At 49.2% G+C, this 22,631-nt stretch overlaps 2 protein-coding genes across 3 annotated transcripts in view; one reads left to right on the plus strand and one right to left on the minus strand.

Annotated features, from left to right (window-relative positions):
- FAAP100 (FA core complex associated protein 100) overlaps positions 1-22,631 on the plus strand; it is a 168,886-nt gene that overhangs the window by 93,036 nt on the left and 53,219 nt on the right. For both annotated transcript variants that reach the window (XM_073606859.1, XM_073606860.1), the window contains exon 10: positions 18,680-18,801. In XM_073606859.1, coding sequence (XP_073462960.1) covers positions 18,680-18,801 — 122 coding nt within the window. The remainder of the gene's footprint in view (positions 1-18,679; positions 18,802-22,631) is intronic.
- Positions 14,705-22,631, minus strand: part of FSCN2 (fascin actin-bundling protein 2, retinal) — a 70,420-nt gene continuing 62,493 nt past the window's right edge. Inside the window, exons 4-5 of the mRNA XM_073606862.1 lie at positions 17,171-17,338; positions 14,705-15,675 (exon numbers count right to left, since the gene is read on the minus strand). Coding sequence (XP_073462963.1) covers positions 15,470-15,675; positions 17,171-17,338 — 374 coding nt within the window. The 3' untranslated portion in view covers positions 14,705-15,469. The remainder of the gene's footprint in view (positions 15,676-17,170; positions 17,339-22,631) is intronic.

The raw sequence follows: 22,631 nt of genomic DNA on the forward strand, positions 1-22,631 counted from the left end.
TCATCTGTGTCCATCAGTGCAGCCTCATCCGTGCCCATCAGTGCAGCCTCATCCGTGCCCATCAGTGCAGCCTCATCCGTGCCCATAAGTGCAGCCTCATCTGTGCCCATCAGTGCAGCCCCATCAGTGCAGCCTCATCCGTGCCCATCAGTGCAGCCTCATCAGTGCCCATTAGTGCAGCCTCATCTGTGTCCATCAGTGCAGCCTCATCCGTGCCCATCAGTGCAGCCTCATCTGTGCCCATCAGTGCAGTCCCATTAGTGCAGCCTCATCAGTGCAGCCTCATCCATGCCCATCAGTGCAGCCGCATCCGTGCCCATCAGTGAAGATAAAAATTAGCTGTTTGCAAAATTTTATAACAAACTATGAAAAAAGTTTTGTTTTTGTTTTTTTGCAAAAATTTCTTTTTTCGTTTATTTAGCAAAAAATAAAAAACCCCAGTAGTGAGTAAATACCACCAAAAGAAAGCTCTATTTGTGTGAAAAAAATTGTCATATTGGCACAGTGTAGCATGACTGCGCAATTGTCATTCGAAGTGCGATAGCGCTGGGCAGGAAGGAGGTGAAAGTGCCCAGTAGGCAAGTTAAAGTGTATCTCAAAACGTATGTATTTATAGATTAGAGGAGGATTAAACATTTGTATTTTTTTTTTGTTTTTTTTTTCCATCTGTGTCCCATTGCTAAGGTTTACCCTTACTTCCTGTCCTGGTGACACAAACAGAAGTGAGAAGTTCTCTCCAAAATGAGGAAACCGCCCTCTTCGATGGTTGTCACTGAAACCTTTAGAAGATTTTCTCTGAGATAAAATGTTGCAATTGGTAACTTGCAGTCTGCTCTACATAATTTGTAATAAAAACATCTTTTTCACTCTGAAGCTTCCCTCCAACCACTTTGCATATTATTTGATATATACTGGGATTCTGTACTTGCCAAATATGCTGCAGAAATCTCCCTCCACTGAGTCCCGCTGCAGCCATTTTAACTGTGGGCAGCTGAAGCTGCTGCCTGGTCATTTCCTGGATTTACACAGAGGCGCACCTCCAGCTCTGCAGCTCTCATTGGCCCTCTTATGACTTACTCCCCAGACAAGAAACAGGAAGTGAGCTGTATAAGGTATTTACTAGCAGAAAAAAAATGTTTTATTATCCAAAGTTAAAACAACAACAAGGGCAGAAGATTTAATAGAAGGAAAGATGAAAAAGTTCCGCTTTAAGAACAACAGACGTTGTCATCAGATGACCAGCCGTGTCCCTGGAAATACCCCCTTGGCATTGCATACCAATTCTACACTGCAGTCAAGGAAGGCAGAGTCTGTCTGATGGGAACGGGGGGCTGTGAAAGTGAATGGACAAAGCAAAAGTTCACCTTAAAGTCGTATGCCAGCAAATCAGAAGATATAACCGAAGAGTCCATGAACACAAAACCAGCTTTTGCTGCAATATCCCGTTCAATCCAGAGATTTCCCCTGCAGTACCACTGGATGATGTCCTCAGTGTGCTGGCCCAGCAACATTCATCCCACTTCCTCTGAGCCCAGGTCACCCCAGCCTGTGACTGGACAGTGAAAGTAGAAGCGGCGCAGTGGTGAGGTCATCTCTCGGTCACTCTGATCTCTCCTCCTATCAGCGTGCTTCTTGTCAGCACATGAACTGATTAGCTCCTTGTACTGCTTCCTCCCCTCTCACCCATGTTCTGCTGTACGGGGACTGATACCAGGTCACATTCGGGGACTTGAACTGCTTGTATTTAACAATGCTTGTAATCAGGGGCGTTGCTAGGTCTACAAACAGATCTGGGGCTAGAGCCCATAGCAGCATAGTAAAGAAAGTCATACGCTTGGGCGGGCATACATATATGTGTGTGTGTATATATATCCCCAGAGAGCCTCGTCCTTACATCGGGGTCCCCAGAGAGCCTTCCCCTTGCATCAGGGTCCCCAGAGAGCCCCCTTTACATTAGGGTGCCCAGAGAGCCTCCCCCTTACATCAGGGTCCCCAGAGGGCCCCCCTTACATTAGGGTCCCCAGAGAGCCCCCCCTTAAATCAGGGTCCCCAGATCGCCCCCTTACATCAGGGTCCCCAGAGAGCCTCCCCTCCCCTTGGGGACCCCTGCAGAGACTTGTGGCTATGGGCCCCATATTCGGGGCTATAGCCCCAAAAGCCACCCCCTAGCGACGCCACTGCTTGTAATAATGTATCAATACTTACAGAGCTGCTATGATTTGTATCTTTTATATCAGCCCCGGAGTTCACCTTTAATGAACAATTCTGCACGTGTATCGGCGGCTCCTCACACCCCATATAATGGGGAGGGGACTACATGTCCCAGCCAGTCCAGTCATCCTACATTAATTAATCTGTATTTACAAAGTGACTCAAACTCTGGAGCCAATAAAAAGCAGGCAGTGTGTTTCGGGGGGTTCTGAGCTTCGCCCCTTGTTGGTTCCTTGCCAGTGAAGGTCGTAGGAGCACCCAGAGATCTTTCCATAGAGATCAGCATGCTCCCAGTGTTTCCTGCCTAGTACTGGCTTGTTGCTGTGAGAGGAGGAAATCCTCCAGCACAAGCAGAACATCACACAAACGCACTCCATGCAGATACATCTGGGGGTCCCAGCATTTGCTGTGTAAACGAGTGTGAGCTCCCCTGCCGAGCCCATTGTCCGGCTGTTTGTCCTCGGGGGTCACCCGACCCGTCAGGCCCCCCCCCCCCACCCGATATTGGCAGGTCTAGAAATGTCCTTATAAGGAAGAGCGGATGGTGGATGTCTATGCAATGCTGCTTCCTGCTTGTTTAATGTAAAGCAGGAGAAAACAAACCACATCTGCAGAGTGAGCAGCAAGAATGTAGGCCAGGCCGTCTGTGTCCCCAGGCACCACAAGTTCCAGAATAAGACCCCCCCCCCCCAGAATCAGGCTGAACTATGAAGACCTGTAGAGAGTAACCGAAAAATGGACACATAGACAGCCTTTATTCCATATGTCCCCAGATCAGTTTGGTTGGTGTGATCACTAAAATTTGGTGAAAGTTGAAATAAGGCTGGCAGGGGGCTGGCTTGCTGTGTGCAGGGTTTGCAGAGGAGAGCTCTCCGCTAGGCGCCAATAATGCAATTATGTTTGCTGGCTTTTTGAAGAGCTTGCATGTGCCAGATCAGTGGCCCAACCAACAGGCAAGAAGCTGGTCTATGTCATAGTCTACAGGCATGTAGGCAAGGTGGGCGGGGGACTGGGTGGTGGCAATGTCTGCAGGCAGGGGGCTGATTGGTTGCACAGTCTGCAGGCGGGGGGGTGGGTTGGTTGCACGGTCTGCAGGCGGGGGGTGGGTTGGTTGCACGGTCTGCAGGCGGGGGGTGGGTTGGTTGCACGGTCTGCAGGCAGGGGGCTGGGTGATTGCACGGTCTGCAGGCAGGGGGCTGGGTGGTTGCATGGTCTGCAGGCAGGGGGCTGGGGGGGGTCTGGGTCGTGGCCCTTTCTGCAGGCGGGGGGGCTGGGTGGTGGCCCAGGCTGCAGACAGGGGGGCTGGGGCATTGCATGGTCTGCATGCAGGGGGCTGGGTTGTTGCACTGTCTGCAGGTGGGGGGCTGGGGGGGGGTCTGGGTCGTGGCCCTTTCTGCAGGGGGGGGGGGGGGCTGGGTGGTGGCCCAGGCTGCAGGCAGGGGGGCTGGGGCATTGCATGGTCTGCATGCAGGGGGCTGGGTGGCGGTATGGTCTGCAGGCGGGGAGCTGGGTGGCAGTATGGTCTGCAGGCGGGGGGCTGGGTGGCAGAATGGTCTGCAGGCGGGGGGGCTGGGTGGTGGCCCAGTCTGTTGGCGGGAGGGTTGATTCGCGGCCCGGTCTGCAGGCGGGGGGCTGGTTGGTGGTACGTTGTGTAGGTGGGGGGGGGCTCTCTATTTGTCCTGGTGACCACTGTTACTGGGATGGAAAATCCAAATTTTGAGTTGTCACCAGAATGGTAACAGAGGGTTAAACATCTACCGCAGTGACAACTATCAGGAGATCTCTCCTCACTTTGGAGGGATTTCCTCTCTCTTCCTGTTTTAGCCATGAGACAGGAAGTGACATGAAATCTCCCCAATGGGACACCGAGGTTTAGCCCTTCTCTGCTCTGTACACAACTAAAAGAAAAGTTTTGGATACTTTGTTGTTGTTGCTGCAAATCCCATCAACAATTGTTCCTCCGTGTGTACCGTGACTATTTCTGTGTCTGATGTTTGCTTTCCTGGATGGTCTGGTGGAAGTCTGGTGATCACATTCCGCCATAAGGAGACCCTCTGACCTCTCTGCTATTTCACGCTTTGTGATGGTTGTTAAGGCCAGGAAGTCTGAAGCATCTGCTGAGGGGGTGGGGGGTAGCCAGTGTCACATGACCTCTGATGTCACCACAGCTGGCAGAATTGGCACGGCCCGGGCCTGATGGGGCGCCATACATATCTGTACATCTGATCTGCCAACCACCATCATACAACCATTACATAGAATAAACATACCTAACTGAATATGTTTTTGGGTTGTGGTGGAAATCCGAGGAAATCGTCTTCTTCCGTTACCGGACCAAGCTGTCCAGCAAAAGTGACATTTATGGGGATCGAGACCAACCATCGAACCCCATTTACTTCCCAAAGGAAAACTGTTTTTTTTATTTGAAGTCCATTTTAAAACTGCATATCTGTCTAAGAATCCCCCGCTCCCCCGTCCACAAGGTGACAACGCTGCCCTGAGATCTGACTGCAGAACAAAAGTTGCCACCCCGCTACAGGGAGTGGGGAAACAACAAATCTACTGGCAGGATCAACAGCTAATAAGGGGGACTTGGAAAATCAAACAACACTGCCATGTTATCGCCAGTGACCGACTGCATCGTATACGACGTTTTAGGTTTCGCTTTAAGTGAACCTAAATGTACAGATACACCAGAGCTTTTAACAAATTTTGCTTTGAATCTAAGATCCAGCTTTTATTTCATTTTAAAAATCGGGCTGCTGTCTCATTAACTTACAATGCTGCTGAATGAGACCGCTTTCTCGCTAGCTAATTTCAAGGGGTGTCACACGATATTACCGCAAAGGTCTAGGAAACGCAAACTTTAAAAAAAAAAGAAACATTAAAGTTCATTTTAGGAAGCACAAAAACACAATAAATGACCCAATTTTTCAGTAAATTATAAAAAATGAAGTTGCACCGAGTAAATAGATACCCAACATGTCAAACCTTAAATGTGTGTGTGCTTGTGAAATGGTAACAAACTTCAGCAACCCTATATTTTCTATAGGTGACGCTTTAAAAGCCCTCTATAGGTAATCAGTTTAGTGTTGGGAGGGGGGGGGGGGTCTGGTGCTAGAAATATCGCTCTCATTCTGTTCGGCGATACGTAACGCGTATCGCAATCAACGTTTTCATACTTGGGCACCCCAACGCATGCATTTTCTACGTGCGTATATGTGGGGGGGGCCTCACTTTTTTTTTTTTATGGGGGAGAGGGCATTTTTTGTGCTTGGGTGTAACTTAAATTTTTTACAATTAAATAAAAAACTTTTTTTTTTAACTTTTTTTTTTTTAATCACATAGGGGCAGTGATGGTGAACCTCGGCCCCCAGATGTTTTGGAACTACATTTCCCATGATGCTCAACTACACTGCAGAGTGTAGTTGAGCATCATGGGAAATGTAGTTCCAAAGCATCTGGGGTGCCGAGGTTCACCATCACTGACATAGGGGACATAAAAAAAATTATTTCCGGGCCTTGATGGGTGGGGAAATGGCCAACGGGGACCCGGAAGTGATGTCATGCACGTCACTTCCAGGTCAGCAACAAGAAGGGGAGGAGAACAGACCTGTGTCTCCTCCCTCCCCTCTACCCTGCGGCAACCGCTATGCTGGTCCTGGGCCCACAGATGGGCAAGCGGAGCTAGGGATACATAGCAGGGGGCGTGCATGGGGGGGGGGAGGGGGCACTTTACCCACTGGGGGTGGAAGCAAATGGGCGGCAGTGGAGCCGCCCAAATGCTTCCACCTGATTAGTAAATGTACAAAAAAAACGATCTGCCCGGCGCCTGGAACTACACGTGCCGGGCATCAGGCAATACAAATTTTACATCCCTGCAGCAGTGAATGGGCTGACAAAAGCCCAGGTGCCAGGAAGCAATTTCCAGTCTCCATGACGACCTGGCGCCTGGGATTTGTCAAGCCCTGAGAGCCATTCTCCTTAAAGCCCTGCATTGTACCTGGAGGGGGCCAGAGTGTGAACCCGACCAGGCGTATCGCAGGACTGGTTGTACCCCTGGAGGGACCCGAGGTGTAAGACTGAAGAAGCCGTCAACCCTTGGAGTGTGTTGGTGAGGGGGGCGGATCTCCACTGCAAGGGTAGTATGGACTTTGGGCAATGGATTATGGGACTGTAGATTATAGATTATGGGATGTGTAGTGCACCAGAGCAGTATACATGACCACAACTAATGTACACTGCTTGTTCTAAAGAAATGGTGAGGGGGGAATAGGAGAGGTTCAGGAGCTCGTCAAGACCATTACAAGGAGTCAGAAAAAACAAAGGGACAATAATTGGATTTGTTTTGGAGAATACGGATATTGTTTCGCAGAAAGAATTTGGGGCCTTCGGGGAAAACGCCGTCACTCATTGCGATTTGTATTCTTGTGATTGGATAGAATCCCGGATTGCTCAGCGGAGTCGCCCCGTCACCCTCGTACAGCGATAGCTACGGTGATGATCGTCAGCGATCGCTGTATTCGCCCCCCAATCACCAAGGGAGGGGATAAAAATAATTGATGAACTTTGTGTGTGAGCTGCCAGGTCAAAGGTCATGGGGGGGTGATGTGGGAACCCCGCAGTGAATAGGACTGTAGAGTGGGCAGTAAAGGGGCCACATTCCCCAACACTGATGTGGGGGGGAGGGGGTGTAACTTCACTTCGCTCACAGAGATTGCAACACAGAAGCCAAAAAGAGGAAAAAGGAAAAAAAAAAAAAACAATTTCTGCTACAAAGTATCGCAGCGGCCATTCAAGGACTTCCAATTTAGGAAGGATTGTTTGCTGTGGGAGGGCCGAGGCTGCGGGCGATAATCTCCCCACATATGGTAACGGCGAGCTCGGGTCCACCATCAGCAATGACCCTCCCCCTCCCGGCCATTGTGCAAAAAAAAAAAAAAAAGAGAAATGAGGGCGAAGGGACAGAGAGAGAGCAGCTTGCTTCATCACCACTGATTGTGCAACGCCACTGCTCTGACTCCACAGGAAATATTAACCCCTGGGTGACAGTACAGGGAGCGAATCACACAGGGGGGGCCCTACAGCAGACTTTAAGGGGCACCCGGGAGCCATGCTAGTTCAGGGTCAGGACGCACCTCTGCGGTAACCTCTCCAACCTGCAACTAGCATGGCATCTATAGTGGGCAGGTCTCTGCTAAAGGAACTGTTCCCCCCCCAAAAGTGCTGTTCCCGTTATATATGGAGCCTGGCAGGCTGAGTCAGCCCCTATATCCTTCTATGAGATCTCGGACAATCGTCCTGGGAACTCAGCACAGGGATGGTGGGAACCTCTCATAATGGGCACAGCAAGCACATAGACCTGGGAACTCAGCACAGGGATGGTGGGAACCTCACATAGTGGGCACAGCGGGTGTACAGACCTGGGAACTCAGCACAGGGATGGTGGGAACCCTTCATAATGGGCACAACAGGTGTACAGACCCGGGAACTCAGCACAGGGATGGTGAGAACCCCTCATAATGGGCACAACAGGTGTACAGACCCGGGAACTCAGCACAGGGATGGTCGGAACCCCTCATAATGGGCACAGCAGGCGCTCAGACCCAGGAACTCAGCACAGGGATGGTGGGAACCCCTCATAATGGGCACAGCGGGTGTACAGACCCGGGGACTCAGCACAGGGATGGTGGGAACCCCTCATAATGGGCACAACAGGTGTACAGACCCGGGAACTCAGCACAGGGATGGTCGGAACCCCTCATAATGGGCACAACGGGTGTACAGACCATGTGATCAGGGATTGGCCCATAGGACAGAGCTGAGGGCGCCATTCTTTCATTCCTAGCAGGTAAAAGGGTCACGATAGTGTGAATTGGTAACACCGCCATAGGAAGTGAATTGTACGCTTTAGGCCAGGCTCACGCCTTTACGTTTTAGGAACGTGTCTAAAAAAGCGCACACTTTCCCAATGCAGAGGAACGCGTTGCCCTTTAGCAGACATGCACCGGTGCCGATGCATCTGCTAAGGCGCCTATTTTCATGTGCAAAAGTGCATGGTGCCGCAGCAGCGCAGCGTGATTTTTAGAAAAGGGTTGGCTGGGGACTTCTGTTTTCTTTTCTGCATTTCTCATGCATAAGGCAGCCCATTGAACTGAACAGGCTGCCCTACACGCAACGTTTTCACCCAAACTCTCCCGAATCTTTATAAGAGGGGCGAGGACCTAAGAGTGCGTCTATTGTGCGCGGCGCTCAGAGGAATATTTGGCGCTAAGTCGCAGTCATATGTTCTGTGTCCAGGGATATATTCTGTATATTTCTTTGTGTTTTTAGATGGGATCACTTCCACCTTTTATAAATAGTATTTTAATGTGCACTTCTCAGCAAGATGTAGTGCCAATTGGCTTCCTTCCTGCCGGAGTTAACCCCTTCCTGTTCTGTTACCAGCCACACCGCGACGGTTTTCACGGCTTTCTTGTAGAAGCAACCGGAGAACGAACGTGCGTCGTCACCCCGCTGATATCCCGCTGCAGGGGAATGAGGCTTCTGTAGGGGGACCGCACAGGAAAGTCAAAGGATTTTTGTTGTCTCTGGGTGTGAGACGAACGTACGCGGGTTCGTTTTGAGGCGGATTCACAGAACATGAGTAAAGCTCAGGGCCAAATACAGGCTCCATTTAAGTTGAATGTTAAAAAAAAAACACTTATGACAAATTTCTAGGCTAATAAGGAAAAGAATTGTGAAACAGGTGGTGGTGGGGGGGTAATCAACAAAAATTGTCAGAAACATTTCGTTTGGCAGGAGCAGAGATTTTAGTTATGTTTTAAGGGCAACAATAAAAATGCAAAATTCCTTTACATAACATGCCTCGGGGATGCCCCGACCCCGCCATTAAATTGGTGCATCTGTATGATGTATACAACCTACCAGGGCTGGGACAATGGGTGGGCAGGAGGGGCAGCTGTGGTATCTTGCGAGTTGGGGGGGTGCTGCATGGAGGGTGCCTGCCTACAAGCTGGCAGGACTACTGGGCACTAGGTGACTGTGTCCTGGCACTGCAATCTACTACAGCAAGTGGCGGTTGCAAAGGAAAAACAATTGCCGGTAAATGACTGTTCCCAGCCGCCTACTTCTGTTTTCTATAGAAAGTGACTGAGGGCCCATTATAGAAGATAATGGGGGACCCCCACACAAAAGTAACTACAGCATGGGATTGCCCCTAAAAAATACCTTATTTTTGATGAGGGCTCGGTATAGATGGTAATGGGGGACCCCACACAAAGAGTGGGAGATCCCCCATAAAAATACATACCTGGCCCTTATCCTTGATGACGGACTGGTATAAATGTTAATGGGGGACTAACATATATATATATATATTTTACAAAAAAAAAAAGCATTGGGCTCCCCCTAAAATACCGCCAGGCTGTTTTTCCTTTTTCCTTGATGAGGGTCTGGTATGGATGATAATGGGGGACCCCACGCATAAAAGAGTGGGAGATTCCCCCTAAAAATAAATACCTGGCCCTTATCCTTGACAAAGTAATGGTCTAGATGTTAATTAGGGACCCTATTGAAAAAGAAAAGCATTGGGCTCCCCCTAAATTACCACCAGGCTGTTTTTCCTTGATGAGGGTCTGGTATGGATGGTAATGGGGGACCCCACGCAAAGGAGTGGGGGATTCCCCCTAAAAATAGATACCTGGCCTTTATCCTTGAGCAAGGACTGGTATAGATGTTAATTGGGGACCCTACAAAAATAAAGCATGAGGTTCCCCCCTAAAATACTTGCCGAGCAGTTTTCCTTGATGAGGGTCCGGTATGGATGCCAAAGGGGGACCCCACACAAAGGAGTGGGGGATTCCCCCTAAAAATGGATACCTGGCCTTTATCCTTGATGAAGGACTGGTATAGATGTTAATTGGGGACCCTACAAAAAAAATCATGGGGTCCCCCCTAAAATACCTGCCAGGCAGTTTTCCTTGATGAGGGCCCGGTATGGATGGTAATGGGGGACCCCACGCAAAAAATAGTGTGGTATTCCCCCTAAAAATACATACTTGGCCCTTATCCTTGTTGAAGGACTGGTATAGATGTTAATGGGGGACCCTACAAAAAAAAAAAAAGCATGGGGTTCCCCCTAAAATACCTGCTAGGCAGTATTTCTTGATGAGGGTCTGGATGCTAATGGAGGTGCCCCTTTATAAAGATCTGAATGCGGGGGGGGGGGAGGATCAGCCAATCATGTGACTACTGTGATTGGCTGTCGTGGTGGTCACCTGATGGAGAGATGGTCCCTCTGGCTACTGATCATTAGCAGGGACCAAGAGCTGTCTTTCTCAGAGAGCGAGCTCCCAGTACAGAAACTTTGGCTGCCCAGTGACGCAAATGTGCGTTGTGTGGGTGTTCAGGCCGACCCTTTTTGCCGCCACATATGTGTTACACGGGCAGCAAGAGGTTCACAACTACTGACAGCAGAATAAGGAAGCTGTCATGTACGATAGACTCCAATATACTGTATGTGACATTGGCTGCCGATCGAACAAGCTAAAAGTCCAGCGATTAGAAGAACACCCCCCCCCCCAACAAGCAAAGCTCACCCCGGACCGAACCGGGAGCTCATCCCTCGTTGTGTCATAGACATGCAGACCTCTATCTGAAGAGATGGACGGTCAGACATCTATATCTCCCGATGTTGTTTTTTTTTTTTACCTAATTTGGCCAAGAGCTGAATGCGGTGAATGTGCAGTGAAAGCTTTGTTCCATCTATAAAGCCACGCGACCCCGCTATTGGTGGAATCTGCAAGCCTTTGCTTTCCCTGAGCCCAAGCTCGGTGTGATTCACATGGAGAGACTTCCCAGATCCCAGCCTCCCGCTCTTCCCCGCTCCCGTCCCACGCCAAGTTGTTGTCTGGTGTCGGAGCGAGGCTGGAACTTGGCTTCTTCCACAGCCGCCGAGGTTGGAAAAGTTCATTCATTGACTGCTACAGGCAAACAAATACAGGCCAGGCTGTGAATGACAATCGAGAATTATTCCCAGAGGGAAGATTGTCACTGCCGGCGGAGGGAATGCTCAGCTATACTGTGCTGTGCTGCCTGGACTCCCGCCAACCACAGACGGACAGATGTCCAAGGTGACTGACGGCTACTTCATGGCTCCTCGTGTGTGCAGGCCTAGAGGACGACTTGGAGCAACCATGGGAAGACTGGGCCATGTAAATGTTAAAGAGAATCCGGTGTCTTGATTACAATGTAATCTTATCACAAACTTTGTTCCTGTAGTTATATTTAAACTTACAAGGGGGCGGCCGTACTTCCTCATTACATAGGCAGGCCCCACTTCCTCCCTCCTTCCTCCTACTTCCTATATAGCTGCATCTCACAAACTTTCACCAATAAACCGTCTTGCAGTATATGTGTCTTCCTTGCCTTACCCTGGGGTCCTCCCTAAAAATCAATAACTTGTGGGGCAATAGAAAGAGAATGGTATAGAATGGTATACAGTATGTTCTTTTACATTACAGGAAAACTCCCTGAGACTCACAGAGCCTGAGGAGTTGGGATATTTGGAGCCCACAAAACGCGTCGTGACATAACTGTTAAAACACCCCCCACCCCCGCTACTGTCATCTTGAAGTCTTCTGATGTGACTACAGCAAAGGATGTATATATTCTCAGAGGAGGGTGGGAAAGCCAACGTTATACTGCGAAACAAGCACTTCCTAATGTCAGTGCATTGCGGAACTGTAAATAGGCCAAGCGTGACACCAATGGGTTGTACTTTTAATATTTTGAGAATAAAATTGTACATTTATACAAATTATATTTGTATTTTAATAGCAGTGTATATTGTTTTACGTACACTATATTGTCAAAAGTATTGGGACGCCTGCCTTTACAGGCACATGAACTTTAATGGCATTCCAGTCTTAGTCCGTAGGGTTCAATATTGAGTTGGCCCACTCTTTGCAGCTATAACAGCTTCAACTCTTCTGGGAAGGCCGTCCGCAATTTTTAGGAGTGTGTCTATGGGAAGGTTTAACCATTCTTCCAAAAGCACATTTGTGAGGTCAGCTATTGATGTTGGACGAGAAGGCCTGGCTCACAGTCTCTGCTCGAATTCATCCCAAAGGTGTTCTATTGAGGTCAGGACTCAGGTGCAGTCCAGTCAAGTTCCTCCACCCCAAACTCAATCATGTCTTTATGGACTTTGCTTTGTGCACTGGTCCAAATCATTTGGTGGAGGGGGGATTATGGTGTGGGGTTGTTTTTAAGGGGTTGGGCTTGGCCCCCTAGTTCCAGTGAAGGGAACTCTTAAAGCGTAGGTCCGCCCCCCCTCCCCCCCCAATGAAAAATTGTGTTGTGTCGAGAGCGCGGTGGTGACTATGCTGTCATCAGCAGCTCTCCATGTCTCGTTATGATTGTAAGCTCTTAGGATCAGGGCCCTCTGATTCCTCCTGTATTGAATTGTATTGTAAGTGTACTGTCTGCCCCCCATGTTGTAAAGCGCAGCGCAAACTGTTAGCACCATATAAATCCTGTATAATAATGATTAGGAGATGGCGGGGTGAGTTCCCAATCACATGACCACTGCAACAGCCAATCATAGCGGTCAGGTGATCAGGAAGCCATCCCGCCACCCCGGGCGTATACACCCATTTTTCTGTAGTTAAAGCGGAGTTCCGCCAAATTTTTTTTTTCTAAAGTCAACAGCTACAAATACTGCAGCTGCTGACTTTTAATATATGGACACTTACCTGTCCAGGGAGCACACAATGCCGGCACCCCAGCCAATCTTTGGATGTGCTGTCGGGTGCAGCCGCTGCCATTGCCGGTAAGGGAGCCCGGCAGTGAAGCCCTTCGGTTTCACATCCGGTTCCCTACTGCGCATGTGCGAAGCACGCTGCGCTTTCTAATTGGCCCAGTGGCAGGTTAAGGAGGAGGGGGGCAGAACTTCTGTGAGGCGGTGCTGTCTCTGAAAGTGGGGAAGGGGGCCTGTCAAAAACAGGTCCCAGTTCCTCCCTCCCCCCCGAGAGGTGCCAAATGTGGCACCGGAGGGAGGAGACGAATAAGCGGAGTGGATTTGGGTGGAACTCCACTTTAAGGCGTTAGCGTACTAAGACATTTTGCACAATTTCATGCTCCCAACTTTGTGGGAACAGTTTGGGGATGGCCCCTTCCTGTTCCAACATGACTGTACACCAGTGCACAAAGCAAGGTCCATAAAGACATGGATGAGCGAGTTTGGGGTGGAGGAACTTGACTGGGCTGCACTGGGCTGACCTCAACCCGATAGAAAACCTTTGGGATGAATTAGAGCGGAGACTGCGAGCCAGGACTTCTTGTCCAACATCAGTGCGTGACCTCACAAATGTGCTTCTGGAAGAATGGTCAAACATTTCCATAGACACGCTCCTAAACCTTTTGACACTTGATAGTGTCAGCGGTATGGAACCAGTGAGGCTTCTCTTTTTTTCTCAGGTAAGTAACCATTTACACCAATGATCATACTAGTTTTCTGTATAGAGGGCATTCTTCTCACTGACCACCATTGTAAGGAGCATTCTTCCCACTGACCATCAATATAAGGAACATTCTTCCCACTGACCTCCAATGTAAGGAACATTCTTCCCACTGACCTCCAATGTAAGAAACATTCTTCCCACTGACCTCCAATGTAAGGAACATTCTTCCCACTGACCTTCATTGTAAGGAGCATTCTTCCCACTGACCACCAATGTAGGGGACATTCTTCCCACTGACCACCAATGTAAGGAGCATTCTTCCCACTGACCACCAATGTAAGGAACATTCTTCCCACTGACCACCAATGTAAGGAACATTCTTCCCACTGACCACCAATGTAAGGAACATTCTTCCCACTGACCACCAATGTAAGGAACATTCTTCCCACTGACCACCAATGTAAGGAACATTCTTCCCACTGACCTCCAATGTAAGGGAAATTCTTCCCACTGATCACCAATATAAGGAGCATTGTTCCCACTGACCACCAATATAAGGAGCATTCTTACCACTGACCACCAATGTAAGGGGCATTCTTCCCACTGGCCACCAATGTAAGGAACATTCTTCCCACTGACCACCAATGTGAGGGGCATTCTTCCCACTATCCCCCATGTATTGGGGGGGGGGGGCACTCCGCAGACCACCTGTGTAATGGGCCTTCAGGGCATCATTTCCAAAGATCATCAGCATAAGAAGACTGTCTCTCAGTAACCTCCAATTGAAGGCCAATGTACCACGATTTGTATACAAATTTATAGTAGGGGTTCCCCAAGACATGAACAATATTTCAAGGGCTCCCCTGGGGTACAAAGCCGGGTCTCCCACAGATTATCACAAAGAGCCGCATTCACAAGTGAGATTGAGGCCCTCCAGTGTACAGTCTCTCCTCCTGCAGGGGATTCCAGGGATTGTGGGGGGGGGGTAGCAGGGTTATACAAAGAAAGATTTCAGGCCGTTGTACTAACAGTATTTTAAATTGTTTATTTTTTAAATTAATACATATTATCTAATGGGGTGTTTTTTTAATATTTTCCTGAATTTACACTTAAAAATTCCATGACTTCCCCTATTAAGTCTTCAAAACCCATAGATCCCCACGTCCAGATAAGACGCACAAATCACCCTCAGACCCATCCACAGGCCAAACAAAGGGCAACTAATGAACTTTCCGTTGACTTGTCATCAGTTTTAATGATTTTGGGAATTCAGCACCTCCTTATAAATTATATGTAAAAAAAAAAATTCTCCATCCGATTTACGGCATAAAGGCAGAACAGCTGGTCTGACCGTGTGTGGATATTGTGTCCCTCCTGACAAAGCTGCGTTTGTGGCCACTGTGTGGACGGTTTAATGGAGTGGAGGCCGCCATAGTTGTCCTAGCTAATGTCTGTTCTTTCTATATGTGACGTGGCCTCCGCGGACAGCGCCTTCTTAGGTGTACAAAATCTAATTGTAAATCTCTTTAACTAGGCTAATAAAATGGTAATATCATGACAGTGACATGCATTTCCCATGATCCTAGTGGGGCAATGTTTGTAAAGGGTCATTGAGTCCATAGTGAATTGCCCCTTCCCGAGCTGTACACAGAGCTATGAAGCCTCTGACTTGTTGGCTCTTCCAATCTCCACAATGAAGGTTTTTGGGGGAGACCTCTGTCCTCCAGTGACCCCTTGCCCTCCAAGCAAATCATCTAATGTCCTCTATAGCTAAGCTGTATTGGGAAGGTCAGTCAGTATTCCCATAGGGTAGCGGCATTTGCTGATTCTGCATCGGCCTTCAGCGTGCCTGCCTGGTCTCCGCGTAGATATTTGCCGTTTTTGCCCTTGATGGCCACGCGGTTGTACTCTCGGAACTCGAAGAAGAAGTCTTCAGACATGTCGCCATCCGTGCAGACTGTGCCGTTGCTGGAAGTGTACCAAAACTTTCCACCCTGACCTGTAACAGAAACAAAAAGATGTTCAAGATTACGGCTCAGAGGAGAAATGTCCACAGGGGCTATGTGGGCTGCGTGTTGCTCTTAAAGTGGCCCTGCTGCTTACAAAATAATGGCATTGGCTGTAAATGAACACCAGTCTCTGTTGCCCATGATATTGATCTACTGCAGAACTACCACTGCCTGAAGAATCTCCAGCACCCACCAATTTCAGGTCTAACAAAAGCAGAGCATCCAACACTTCCAGGTTTATCAAAAGCCTGGTCCTCCCCAGAGCATTCAACACTTTAAGGTCTATTAAAAGCCTGGTCCTCCACAGAGCATTCAACACTTCCAGGTCTATCAAAAGCCTGGTCCTCCCCAGAACATCCAACATTTCCAGGTCCATCAAAAGCCTGGTCCTCCTCTGAGCATCAAGCACTTCCAGGTCTATCAAAGGCCTGATTCCGCTTTGAGCATCCAACTCTTCTGGGTCCATCAAAAGTCTGGTCCTCCCTAGACCATCTGACACTTCCAGGTCTATCAAAAGCCTGGCCCCCTCTGAGCATCAGGCAGTTCCAGGTCTATCAAAAGCCTAGTCATCCTCTGAGAATCCAACACTTCCAGGTCCATCAAAAGCCTGGATCCCTCTGAGCATCTGACACTTTGGGTCTATCAAAGGCTCAGTCTTTCCTAGTGCATCTGACACCTCCAGGTCTATCAAGGGCCTTGTCTCCTTTGAACATTAAGATTCCAGGTCTATCAAAAGCCTGGTCCTCTCTGAGCATCTGACACCTCCAAGTCTATCGAAGGCCTGGTCTCCTTTGGGCATCCAACATCTCCAGGTTAACCAAAAGTCTGGTCCCCCTTTGATCCTCCAACATCTCCAGGCCTACCAAAAGCTTGCTCCTCCTCTGAGCATCCAACTTTCTGGGTCTATCAAAACCCTGATCCTCCTTTTGAGCATCCAGATTCCAGATCTGTCAAAAGCCTGGTCCTCCTTTGAACATCTGACACTTCCAGGTCTATTGAAAGTCTACTCTCCCTCTAAGCATTTGACACTTCTGGGTCTATTGAAAGTCTGGTGCTGCTCTAAGCTCTCTTGCCCCCACCTCTGACCCCTTATTTCAGTAGAGGACACAGTAATAACATAGGGGGTGAAGGATGGAACCACACACCTCAACAGGAGAGTCGGCATTGGACACACCCAAACTGTCAGATGCAGAAGATTCTTTGCCATTGGTTTAGTGCTAAAAGCAGCAGCCTGGGAAAGGTGAGTATTAAAGGAGAGGTTTGGGGTTAATATAAAATCAAACATACTCATCCCTCCTGTTGCAACTGCCCCATGCCGACTCGAAGACTGAGAGCTGAGCGGTCACCTGACCACCCATCATTCAGCTCTCAGTCTGCTCACTGTCAGGCTTCCCCAGTGCCCATCTGAGTGCCAGGATGGAGAGTGCGAAGCCTGAGGTCAGAAGGACAATAGTTGACAGGTGATGTGAGGGGTTGGGGGCTTACCTTTGATTTGGTACGCTCCGTTGTTAAAAATGATCTGGAAGACATCATAACTTGACCGGTTGGCGTCCAGCGTGTTGGAGGTTTTGTGGTAGCAGACAAAGCCCAGGTCCCCGCGGAGTACCAATATCGGTCGGTTTATCAGCTTCAGTGTGAACTCCTCATCTTCTCCTGTGGAAACAAATAGAGCAAGTCAAGTTTCTGCAAAGGGCGAGTCTGGCCCCTCCCACCTCCATACCCGTACTTTGCAGTGACGACCAATCAGGAGGAGCAGGACTAAGCTTGACTTCTATAGAGAAAGTCAATATTTGCATACAATTTCAGCTAGCGTTATATCTGGATCTACTGATCTCTTTCAACCGTCTATTACTGATGGTAATCTCTGTGTATTTACTTTCACCCGGTGAATGTGGTAAATGTGAATAATCAGATTGGTGTTCATGTTTTAAGAGACAGTGTCTACTTGTCCGTCTACTTTAAAGTAAATTCTCAACTCATTTTCAGTCATGGCATCCTTTGAAGGTATGCAAAATCTTGAGGCACCTCAGTCTAAAATGGGGTCCCCCCCCCGTCACATCTGAACCCCTCCTTCTCCAAATCAGAGTCCTCAGCACCTCCCTCCACTTTCAAAGCCCCCTTTTACCTTATCAGAGCCCTCTGTTACCTCTTCTTTTCCCCGTCCCCCTTTTCACATCAGAATCCCCCCTCCCCCATCCCTCTTTTCCCCAGAGAGTCCCACCTATGGTGGTGGCAGCATAGCAGTGGGCAGGAGACACAGCAGGTCTAAACAGACTTGGACCTCCTTCCGAATGCTGCCTGCCCTGGATTATCGTCATGTGTTTCAACGGTGCTGGTGGCCAGCCAGCCCACACCATGAAAGTGCATGTAACTTTGCAAAAATACCAGACACGGCGTGGCACCCCTGACGCCCCAAAATGGCACACCAGGGTGCTCTAGAGTCTGCTTCCTCCATCACAGCTGCCACCAAGATACCCAAAGTTAGGGAGAATTGATGTCACACCTTCTTCCACGTGGCACTGCTCAGGCCTAGTGATTGGTCACTAGGCCCAAGCATTGCATCATGGGAGAAGGTCATGTCCTCCACTATACCCAGAACCATCGGGTATTTTGCAGCAGCGGCCATAGAGGAAAGAGATATAGAAATATAGAGATATAGGAATCTCGTTATAGCTCAGTATACACGTATCCAAATTCAGCAGGAACCAACCAGATTTCAGTACATGTGTAGCCCTCTCTGTTCATCAGAAGCCAATTGTTAAACCAGCTTCAGTCCTGCTGAAAAAACAGCATTCGATCACCCACTGCAGCCAATGACTGCTGCGCTGACAACGCTGTATTCTGACGGGAGGGGGAGGGGAGTCCCCGATGTTAGAATAAAGTACGTCTCACATATATGCTTTCTGCTCAGCAGTCGTTCGGTGATTGTGTTTACCGCTCCTCTCCGTCTGTCTGACAACCATGCCGTCTCTGACTTTCATTTTATCTCAACAGGTGTTCAGAATGGAGGATCACACCTGCTATACAGACAGAGGGAGAATCTACAAGACTGCATATGAAATATGGAACAGCAAGAACCATGAAAATGTGAAACTTCCATCACAGGTGACTTTCAGGTAAAGGGAACAAAAACCAGCAAACGTGCCGAGTTCTGTCTACACAGTTCTGTTTTTTTTTTTTATATTCAGTGATGTGATTGTACTGCCGCTTTTCTACTCAGCCAATAAATACAGAAATAAAGATATGCGATGTGCGCTCACCGAAAATAAACCACACTTTCCCTTTAACTCTCTGTGCCCCAGACAGAGTTTATTTCCGGGAGCTCCACACTTTTCAGTATGAGGGCCACACAGTATATTTTACATATATTCAGGGACCAAAAAAAAAACCAAACCCCCCAATAGGGCCCCCCTTACATCCGGGCCCATCATATTCCCCCCCTTACATCAGGGCCCATCATATTCCCCCCCTTACATCAGGGCCCATCATATTCCCCTCCTTACATCAGGGCCCATCATATTCCCCCCCTTACATCAGGGCCCCATCATATTCCCCCCTTGCATCGGGGCCCCATCATATTCCCCCCTTACATCAGGGTCCCATCATATTCTGCCTTACATCAGGGCCCCATCATATTCACCCCCTACATCAGGTCCCCATCATATTCCCTCCTTACATCAGGGCCCCATCATATCCCCCCCTTACATCAGGGTCTCATCATATTCCCCCTTACATCAGGGCCCCATCATATTCACCCCCTACATCAGGGTCCCATCATATTCACCTCTTACATCAGGGCCCCATCATACCCCCCCCCCTTACATCAGGGCCCCATCATATTCCCCCCTTACATCAGGGCCCCATCATATTCCCCCCTTACATCAGGGCCCCATCATATTCCTCCCTTACATCAGGGCCCCATCATATTCCTCCCTTACCTCAGGGCCCTATCATTATCACCCCCTACATCAGGGCCCCATCATATTTCCCCCTTACATCAGGGTCCTATCATATTCCCTCCTTACATCAGAGTCCCATCATATCCCCCCCTTACATCAGGGTCCCATCATATTCCCCCTTACATCAGGTCCCCATCATATTCCCCCTTACATCAGGGCCCCATCATATTCCCCCTTACATCAGGGCCCCATCATATTCACCCCTTACATCAGGGCCCCATCATATTCACCCCTTACATCAGGGCCCCATCATATTCCCCCCTTACATCAGGGCCCCACCATATTCCCCCCTTACATCATGGCCCCATCATATTCTCCCCTTACACCAGGGCCCCATCATATTCACCCCCTACATCAGGGCCCCATCATATTCCCCCTTACATTAAGGCCCCATCATATTCACCCCTTACATCATGGTCCCATCATTTTCACCCCCTACATCAAGGCCCCATTATATTCACCCCTACATCATGGCCCCATCATATTCCCCCCCTTATGTCAGGGCCCCATCATATTCCACCCTTACATCAGGGCCCCATCATATTCACCCCCTACATCAGGGCCCCATCATATTCACCCCCTACATCAGGGTCCCATCATATTCCCCCCTTACATCAGGGCCCCATCATATTCCTCCCTTACATCAGGGCCCCATCATATTCCCCCTTACATCAGGGCCCCATCATATTCATCCCCTACATCAGGGCGCCATCATACCCCCCCCCCCTTACATCAGGGCCCCATCATATTCACCCCCTACATCAGAGCTCCATCATATTCCCCCCTTACATCAAGGCCATATCATTTTCCCCCCTTACATCAGAGCCCCATCATATTCACCCCTACATCATGGCCCCATCATATTCCCCCCTTACATCAGGGCCCCATCATATTCACCCCCTACATCAGGGCCCCATCATATTCACCCCTTACATCAGGGCCCCATCATATTCCTCCCTTACATCAGGGCCCCATCATATCCCCCCTTACATCAGGGCCCCATAATATTCACCCCTTACATCAGGGCCCCATCATATTCCTCCCTTACATCAGGGCCCCATCATATTCCCCCTTACATCAGGGCCCCATCATATTCCCCCTTACATCAGGGCCCCATCATATTCACCCCTTACATCAGGGCCCCATCATATTCCTCCCTTACATCAGGGCCCCATCATATTCCCCCTTACATCAGGGCCCCATCATATTCATCCCCTACATCAGGGCGCCATCATATCCCCCCCTTACATCAGGGCCCCATCATATTCCCCCCTTACATCAGGGCCCCATCATATTCACCCCTTACATCAGGCCCCATCATATTCCCCCTTACATTAAGGCCCCATCATATTCACCCCCTACATCAGGGCCCCATCATATTCCCCCTTACATCAAGGCCCCATCATATCCCCCCTTACATCAGGGCCCCATCATATTCCCCCCTTACATTAAGGCCCCATCATATTCACCCCTTACATCAGGGCCCCATCAAATTCACCCCCTACATCAGGGCCCCATCATATTCCCCACTTTAATCAGGGCCCTATCACAGTTCCCCCTTACATCAGGGCCCCATCACAGTTCCCCCTTACATCAGGGTCCCATCACAGTTCCCCCCTTACATCAGGGCCCCATCACAGTTCCCCCCTTACATCAGGGCCCCATCACAGTTCCCCCTTACATCAGGGCCCCATCACAGTTCCCCCTTACATCAGGGCCCAATCATATTCCCCCTTACATCAGGGCCCCATCACAGTCCCCCTTTACATCAGGGTCCCATCACAGTCCCCCCTTACATCAGAGCCCCATTATAGTCCCCCCTACATCAGGGTCCCATCACAGTCCCGCCTTACATCAGAGCCCCATTATATTCCCCTTTACATCAGGGCCCCATCACAGTCCCCCCTTACATCAGGGTCCCATAACAGTCCCCCCTTACATCAGAGCCCCATTATAGTCCCCCTTACATCAGGGACCATCACAATTTCCCCTTACATCAGAGCCCCATTATATTCCCCTTTACATCAGGGCCCCATCACAGTCCCCCCTTACATCAGGGTCCCATAACAGTCCCCCCTTACATCAGAGCCCCATTATAGTCCCCCTTACATCAGGGACCCATCACAATTTCCCCTTACATCAGGGCCCCATCATAGTTCCTCACACGTGTGTGTGTGTGTGTGTGTGTGTGTGTGTGGGGGGGTGTGGGAGTTGAAGCGGAGTCCATAGGCAGCCTCTGCTGACCTGAATGCTCATTCTGTGCACATTGGGGGACATAATTGGCTATGGTAGAATTTTTGTAGCGGGATGTAGTTTGGAGAATCAGGCTTCATGTCCATGTTGTACAATGTGTCCAGTATGAAGTCTGTGTGACCCCAACAATCGACTCCTATTCACTCCCTTTCCGTCTTAATGTTATAATAAAACTCTTTCAATTGATTATTTATCTGTTCAATAAGTGAATATCCCGTCAGAAAGCCAGTGTTTCCTGTGGACTCTGCAGTCTTATCCGTCCCTTATTGACTACAGAACACCCTCTATGTTATAGAGATGAAGAGACACAAGGGAAGTGTTCTGTATTCCTGTTCTAGGATGACAACGCTGCTCCTCCTCTATACGTACAATGATTGAGCATTGTCACCCTAGGACAGGAAATGTCTGAATGAGGTCCCCTATTGCAGGACCACCAGGAATTTTTTTTAATAAACCACAAATAAATTCATGAAAAATTACTTTTGATAATTTGAATTATTTTAAGATGGTAAGGCTTCGTTCACACGGGGTGTACAATACCGGATCCCCACTGAGGGCCGCGTCTACCCACCACAGGGGTTTTGTGCACCCCCATGCAGCCAGTCCTATAGATGCCTGCAGCTGCACAGACATGGTGGCTATTTCCCAATATGACTCACCCTGTCTGCGTTCAGGCACCCACACTGGGGTCATTGTACTGGTCTTTATTGGTGCCCAGTTTTGTTGACTGCTTG

Source organism: Aquarana catesbeiana, linkage group LG12 (assembly GCF_042186555.1).
Source record: "Aquarana catesbeiana isolate 2022-GZ linkage group LG12, ASM4218655v1, whole genome shotgun sequence".
Lineage (NCBI taxonomy): Eukaryota > Metazoa > Chordata > Amphibia > Anura > Ranidae > Aquarana > Aquarana catesbeiana.